Raw genomic sequence first — 7922 nt, 5'->3', positions numbered from 1 at the left:
CAACCTCCAGAACAACGCTAAAACGCGTCAAACTACGACCTCTTCTGGCCATAACAGGAAATGTTAAAGCACTAAAACGAATAAAACTGCGAACTCTACTGGCCACAAGGAGGATGATGTAACGTTAGAGTGTGGAGTGAAGACAATATTTTTATTGTCTTTTAATATAGTTTTTTAATATATTATCTAGTTAGTAAAGGGATAGTGATTTGTTTGCATTATATGAACCCAATATATTATAATATAAGGATGTATGCTCATTTGTCATTATAGGTGCATTTCAACACAGTAGTCCCATAGAAGCACTACCTAATATTAGTTAATTGCTCTAGTTCAATGTATTTTAAAGACATGATAGTCCGCTTTTATTATTTGCAGTCATCTTCTAAACACCTGTTTTTTTTGCTTGTAGTGCAACACTCCCTGGTGGTCTAGTGGTTAGGATTCGGCGCTCTCACCGCCGCGGCCCGGGTTCGATTCCCGGTCAGGGAATGTAGTTTTTTTTATAAAAGTATATTTTCAAAATTAATAAATTGTAAATCTGGGTTGAATTCTACATATTACTTATGGAAATCTGTTTGGAATTTTTTTTAAAGCTAGGAGTCCCTAGTGATGTAGTGGTGGTAAAAACAAGCAACTTCAATGTAATTCTAGCCAAAATATTGGAAGATATTTGGAAAATGGGCTTTGCATCTGTTTGACAAATTGCAGCCTTCTAGTCAAAAAGGTTTAGAACTGCCGCCCCACAGATTAACACCATTTCAACTGGCAATTGATGCTTAGACTTAAAAAAAACACAGGTTACCTTCTATGAAAAATCAATTTATTACAAAATAAACACATCTTTGTATTTGTTTTGTAGTTTTTGTGACAAATTACAACTGAGCAATATGACTGATGATAACTGATAAACTGGTTACTGAGGTCAGTGTATACAACAGATCAACCTTAACTCGTGCCTAATCTACAACACTGACCTGCAGGTATGATTAAGATCTCAGATTTAGGATATGTTTGTTCCTTATGACTTGTATTAAAAATACAAGGAAAAAAATACACATGAAAATCATATTTACAAAAAGTCATATGGAAACAAGAGCAAAACAGATTTAAAAAAAAACAACAAAAAGAAGCTTTTTGCTCTTTACAAATTAGTATTAAAATCCCAAATTCCTCTGTTAAGTGCAACACTGAAATGAAATCTGACACTGCCGAATGTTTTATAATGAAATACAATAACAGCCCAAAACATTCATTTCTAAATGAGTTTCTTTTTTTCCACTTAGCATTTAGGACCTCAGAAATAAAACTCAGCATTAATAACAGCTGAAACCTTCCTAAATATTGCATACAATATCTGGGCAGCATCATGTCAGCGGTAATGCAGCTGCAGGACATGGTAACTTGTGGGCTTACTGACACAGCCAAGACATTCAAAATGCAATTTAGTGACTATGTGCCATTAAAATAAGAGGGGAAAAGGGTCGCTTTACTAACGTGGTATATTTCAACAACTAAAACCATCCAGATCATTTACTGTCAAATGTGAAAATGTTTAATTTTAGAAAATATTTAAAATACAAAAAAAGCAGAATTTGCTGGAGAGTTGAGAACCTTATATAAAATAAAAATAAAAACTACACAACAGTGAACAGTGCAATGAAAATAGAGTTTTCTACACGATTTTCACCCTCGCTGTCCTTTTAAATAAGGCATTTTTCTTCACTTCAGGATATCAACTGAAAAACAAGACATTTTTTTCCATTATAAAAGTGACATCTGACAAATCGATTATAAAATATTGCTTTAGTATTTCGGAGGTACTTACACCTTTAACTGTATCCTTGATGAATTCCTTTCTGCTGGTCAGATCAAAGTCAGGATACTTGTCATAAACCTTCAATGAAGAATAAGTTCATCAATAATAAGTACTTGGATGTCAAACATTAGGGGAACATATCTATATCTAGGACACCTGCAGGAACTGACACTGGACTTCAGTTGGTTCAAATGGATAAGAAAAGTGAATATGCATCTAAAGTTAAATGTCTCATTTGTTTGAAGACACATTTGGTTTGATATTTTGTTAATGCAATGACAGTCACACATTTACAGTGTTGAAAGTGCCACTGTAAGTCCTGATAAATGCTTTGAAATAACATACTTGTCGGGTAATCTGCTTCATTGTAACTTCCTCCAAGTTGGCATCTTTCAACAGATCCTTGATTGCCGCCTCCAACTGTTCTTCAGTAGGTGGCGTTTTAATCATCTTGATCAATGGCTGATCATCATCAGAGCTTTCAATTTCCTCTGAAAGAAAAATTACAGCATGTCAAACTCAGTGCACAAAAGTGTACGGCTTCAGTTTTGAGATGATGCTGAATGATTTTGTCATGTTACTCCCGACAAAAAAGACCATTTTCAGATTTTAACTTTTGGTCTTGCATCTCAATGCATTTGCTTCATTATTACCCTTACTCTTGCTTGCTTTCTTTTTCCCTTGGTTGCTGCTGCTGTCAGCTTTCTTGGTTTTAGGGGCAGGCTTTGCTGGAGCTTTCCTCTTTGCTGCAGGCTTTTTTGTCTAGAAAAGTTGTGAAATAAACGGTCAGTTTAAATGTAGTTTCATAGAGGTGCATGGTCACAATGGCAGTAAAGAAAACCAGACATAACTGAACACATTTCTGGAGCATCTGCAGATCTGTCAATCTAAAGTGCTATAAATATTGTACTTGTTCTTAGTGTCATGAATTAAATTGTGCAATTTCTTTCAGAGGCAGTTCAAAACTCTTTGCACAGATAGAGCAGTTTTCATTGTCTAATTAAGCTGTAAATTAACTAATTGTTCATCAGCAGACCAAATCGACAAGCTCAACTAAGCTTGAATTTATTTGAATTTTCAGAATTCAAAAAAATATTACTAGTAATAGGGCTGCACGATATTGAAAAAAAACTCTCATTGCGATATTTTGTTTTTCTGCGATATATATTGCGATATTGAAATAAAAAATTAAATAAAAACAATGATTGGGGTGATTTTAAATCAGCATAGGAAATAAACAAATTACAAGCATAGATAAATATAACAACAAAGATAGAAATGAAATAAACAGCGCTTTGTATTTTTAAGGCAAGTCTAACACCGTGTCCTAACTACATGTGATGCGATGCCGCGACATGCGATAAAAGGTATCTTTTCCCTGTTAATCAGAGTTTTTGTCCTAACAAGCTGCGACTGCGATGCGCAAAATTTCTAATTTTTCTATTTCCGTGACGTCACGACTTGAACAACAACATACAAACCATAGATAATCTCAGGTGATTATGTGCTTTATTCAAAGTTAAACGTGTCTAATATGAGTTTAAATATAATTTTGCGTGACCTTATAGCCATACTGAAAGCAACAACAGATAGTTTACCTCAGATCTTGAAAATAAATTAAAGCAAATTTGTACGTTAAAACTGAACTCACTGCGAACCAACGAGTGTATTCCATGATTAGTATTTATGAATTAGATTATAAGCGTATACATTTCGTTGCAAGAGAAGTGCGCTTCTAGAGAACGCCCACCCACACACGCTTTTGATTGGCTGTGATATTTGATTGATTCTGTCACACTGCGTCTGGTGTGGACACCTAAACCTTTCTTTCTCAATTGTTTACCTTCACCTAAGACATAAGCAACTGTTTTTACAAGGATACTTGCAGAGACATGCATTTTGACAGTTTTGTGCATACATGTCATTTCAGGCACAAATAGTAGCGGAAGTGAATGGAATTCAGTGTTCAGGTGCATCTGTGCGGCTCTCACCATGTCTACACTGGACACGAGCGGCGCGACACGACAAAATACAAGAGAACCCATTATAATCAGTGACACGGTATGATTGACTACACTGGATGCAGCGCAGCATGACAAATTCCCAACCAGTAAAGTGATGCCTTGCTCTATTTATGACATACGGACACAAAGTTCAAATGATCTGCAACGGTTGCTTTGTCGTGTCCAGTGTAGACAGACTTTGGATCAATATCGTTCACATGGTGGGCCTAAAACGCTTTCTCCTTCTCTTCCAAAGCACTCGGGAGCTTGTGGTTTCGTGGCGTCTGTGGTTGCGAAGCAACCGTGACCTGGAAGTTTCAACAAAGGATAAATGGAAATTTATTTAAAAATGGATATCTCTGTACACCTGTCACGTCCGATGTAGATGCGGTGTCTGTGTGTGAGCAAAGAAAACGATCAGTATAGGCCTACTAAACATCGCACATCCTGCGATGTGACTATCGCGATGCGCACATCGTGATATTGATGCTGAAACGATATATCATGCAGCCCTACTAGTAAGTGTTTGTGTCTAACCTTTTTTGCATTCTTCTCTTCATGAACGTCTTGGTCACTTTCATCTGATGCAGTCTGTTCTGACTTTTCAGGTTTCTTTGTGGACTTCGTGGTTGAAGATTTCTTCTGAGGAGGAGTTTTCTGTTGATTTGCAGACACAACACAAGCAATTTAATAATAGTAAGATTGTCAATATATTGCTTGAACTCTAAAACCATATATATGAAGAATTAAAATCTCTCTCGCATTAAAAAAAACAACAAAAAAACCTTTCACACACTTCTTCCTTGTTGCTGTCCTCTTCAGGAGCATCATCATCATCCTCTTCCTCATCATCTTCCTCTTTATCAGATGATTTATCTCCACTATCTTTATTTTTTTGACTTGCTGTCACAGACTTCTCAATGTCCTTACTGTTCTCTTTACCCTCTTCATCATCGTCGTCATCATCATCATCACTACTGGAATCAGTGACAATAGGTTTGGACTTCCCACTTTCTACCTTTTTCCGTGGTTTTTTACTTTTGGATGAAGACTTTTCTCTTTTAGTATCTTTGGTCGTCTTCTTTTTCTTCTTTAGTAAAGGCTGCAGACAGTAAACACACAATAAGCCATTGGCAAACAGCAAAAGACGAACTCATGAGTAATTTTACCCATAATATCCAGTAGTACATTGGCTGTACAGTGACATATAGGTGCATTGTTATTGTTCAGACTGGGGGGGGCTCACCTTTCCTGAGTTGGTTGGATGTAAGAGAAATTTCATGATCCTCTCTGAAAGAACAATTTGCGTTCCAGACCTCTCCAGATCAAGAGTCTGACAAATGGTTTTGAGTTGTTCCTTGTGAAGCCTGACAGAAAGAAAAACCTCACTATCATACCCACTTTAAACCAAATATTTGACATGATAAATAAATATCCAGGGACACGGAATAAACACCAGGACATTAGTTGCTCTGACAATGTCAATGACACCTATCAGAGCACACATAATCGTGAAAAAAAGAAAAGAAAAAGCATAAAACAAGTTAAATGTACTACCTTTTCAACTTCTCAATTTTTTTGTTGTAAAGGTCACTTTCCTCCCCAAAAGGAAATCCATTAAACAGCCTAAGATTTTTCCGAAGTGTTGATGCCTGTAAGAACATTAAGCAACATTATTCAGTTACAAATTGCAATCTAACAAATCTGTATGAACATAATCATTTGGCCATTTGTGTGTGTTAAATTAATTTTAAAACTAAACCTTACAGTTCCTGGGCGATCATAAACAATCTTATGCAGAGGTTTGAGCAGAGGTGCTTTAAGCTTTCCGATGGAGTGATTAATCCGTACAATGTCTCCCAGTTTGGCACCTGTTCCTGTGCTCTCAATCTTTGGCTTTTCCTTCGGTTTGCTCATCAAATCAAGTCTCTGGATAATTTTTTTCTCCCGTTTTCCTTCAAGAATTTCAGGTTCAACTGCAAAGACAATTAAAATAACATTACAAAAGGACAACAATTGTAACTTTTGACAGGGGAAACCAAGCACAATTCATGAGCTAAAAAATTCATATAAAAACTCTTTACAAAGAAACAATACTTTAAGTATATTGGTACTTTTCATCATAAACAACATTTCTTGAAATAAAAACTTTGGCATTTAACTCACATCAACTACGACTTACACAATTTGGGTTTAGACCTGCTTTTAGGTTTAGGTTCATCCTGCTCTGTATCATCAGATGGCCTCTTCCTCTTTTTCTTCTTGTCCTCCTCTCCTTTTTTTATTGAGTTTTCATCCAAAGGAAGATCCTCTGTCTTGGCAGCTTCCATTTCTTCACTCATGATCAGAATTTCTCAGTTGCACCCTAAAATAAATGGATAACAAGACACGTCGCTGTACTATAATCGTCGAATTCAACAGAATACTATTAGTAGACGTGTATTACTTATATAATTTCCATACACATAAGCTCTATTCATCGCCTCTAATCACATTATCAATAGTGCGCTCTCTGCAGAACGAATTTGGCGCGTGTTTGTATCTCAGTTGTAAGTTATAAGCCCCAGCCCCAGACACAAACCTTCTGCATGCTAACAGGCTACGAAAGTAGGATAAAGGAGAGGTAAACTGAAGACATAATCAAACGTGAGAGAAATACAAACTTTTACTTAAACATAAGCTGGCCACTCAACGCTTTTAGGCGGCGCGGGACTGATAGCACAGCAGACTAGCATATTCGTCCCGCCTACTTGCTCACAAAAACACAATTAAATCTCCTTTTGCAACAAATATTGGCAAGTCCTGCCTCCGTGTACGTATACATAAAATTTAGAGAAAAATATTACAGGTTGTTAAACCTCATAGGCTCATACTTTCATACATATACTCACTGTACGTTAGTGTTGGTCGCGATGGAGGAGCGCAGTAAACATGGCGTTTGAAAAGAGAGGGCGGGCTATCACGTGACCGCGCGGGTACATCGATGTATTAAAAGGATAGGCCCCCAAATACAGTTTTCTTACTCACCCCCGTGTTGTGTCGAATTAGTAAGACTTTATTTATGCTGTGGAGATGTTAGGATTTCAGAATGACAAACTCACTCACTATTGTCAACATACACTTTGGTTGAATGGAGAAAAGGTCAGGTTAAAGTAAATGGTGACTGTTGCCTGCAAATAATATTGTCCAAGTATGGACCATGAGGGTCAGTCAATTATGAGTCTTCATCTTTGGTGTGTGGCATTAAAAAGATCTAATGTAATCTAAGGTCTAATGTAAATAAATGTAGCCTATATCCTTTATTCATTCACACTGTCCACAATGTGTGTGTGTAGTCCATGTCTAGATGCCATCTGATTTGTTTCTCTATTTGTCTATTCTAATGCAATGACAGTAATAGATGTGGCATTCTTAAATGACCAAATATTTTTGGGGACACTTTATAATTAATATCATTTAGAACATCCAACAAGATCCATGCCCAATGCCACGAAATTAAATATCATGAAATATATGTTTAATTTCGTTCTCTCATTGTAAACAAAGGGAATTGTGTATTTTACATAATATTAGGCAGCTGATTATTCCCAGTTCTTCACTTGCTTGGTTGTAACAGCAATACTTTTAGCAACAGCAGGGGGCAACATGCTACTTTATAATGCAATGCATACTAAGAAATAGTGCAGTGGTTCCCAAACCTGTTCAGGAGGACCCCCTGTCCTGTGTATTTTGTACATCCCCCTAATCAGATACACTCAATTTAGTTCTTGCGGTCTCTACTAACGAGCTGATGAGTGGAATCAGATATGTTAGATAAAGGAGACATACAAAAAAATGCAGAGCAGGGGGGCCTCCAGGAAAGGTTTGGGAACCACTGAAATAGCACTTCCAAAAGCATTCACTACATCTGATACACACCATGCATCTTTTAATAATTGTCACACAATCACTCTACAAGTTGCATTCAGCAAGTGGTTAACATCAAAAAGCAGTTATTAATCCAATTTTGTGTAGAAATGTTGTAACTTTAGTAAGTCAGACTAAATAATGAATCAAGAAAAACATGTGAAATGTCTATGTGTACAGGAAATGTGTTGTTA

At 36.6% G+C, this 7922-nt stretch overlaps 1 protein-coding gene across 6 annotated transcripts; it reads right to left on the bottom strand.

The window, feature by feature from the left end:
• Nucleotides 1-803: 803 nt before the first annotated feature.
• On the bottom strand, nt 804-6791 carry LOC306887352 (protein DEK-like). Of its 6 annotated transcripts, none has more exons than XM_079445012.1 (11): nt 6714-6791; nt 6005-6187; nt 5590-5798; nt 5380-5474; nt 5069-5189; nt 4619-4924; nt 4360-4479; nt 2473-2581; nt 2165-2310; nt 1829-1897; nt 804-1739 (listed from the first exon to the last, which is right to left on the bottom strand). In XM_079445012.1, the coding sequence occupies exons 2-11, from the start codon at nt 6162-6164 to the stop codon at nt 1728-1730; spliced, it is 1347 nt and encodes a 448-aa protein (XP_079301138.1). In that variant the 5' UTR covers nt 6165-6187; nt 6714-6791; the 3' UTR covers nt 804-1727. The 6 variants fall into 6 exon arrangements, with proteins under 6 accessions (XP_079301138.1, XP_079301140.1, XP_079301142.1 ...); XM_079445014.1 differs by having other exon boundaries at nt 2479-2581; XM_079445016.1 differs by having other exon boundaries at nt 2479-2581; nt 6696-6727.
• Nucleotides 6792-7922: the final 1131 nt, after the last annotated feature.

The sequence above is a fragment of the Barbus barbus genome, assembly GCF_936440315.1.
Source record: "Barbus barbus genome assembly, chromosome: 21".
Classification (NCBI taxonomy): Eukaryota; Metazoa; Chordata; class Actinopteri; order Cypriniformes; family Cyprinidae; genus Barbus; species Barbus barbus.
Note: the sequence above shows the minus strand (reverse complement) of the source record. Positions and strands in the feature narration are given on the sequence as shown.

Bases quoted from the DNA above. Each gene is read 5' to 3' on its own strand.
- LOC306887352 (XM_079445012.1), bottom strand. From the start codon at position 6,164: ATGAGTGAAGAAATGGAAGCTGCCAAGACAGAGGATCTTCCTTTGGAT. The intron at 5,799-6,004 runs GTAAGTCGTAGT...TTGTCTTTGCAG, and splicing joins CAGGTCTAAACCCAAATTGT to TTGAACCTGAAATTCTTGAA. The intron at 2,311-2,472 runs GTAATAATGAAG...TTTTTCTTTCAG, and splicing joins GAAAGCAAGCAAGAGTAAGG to AGGAAATTGAAAGCTCTGAT.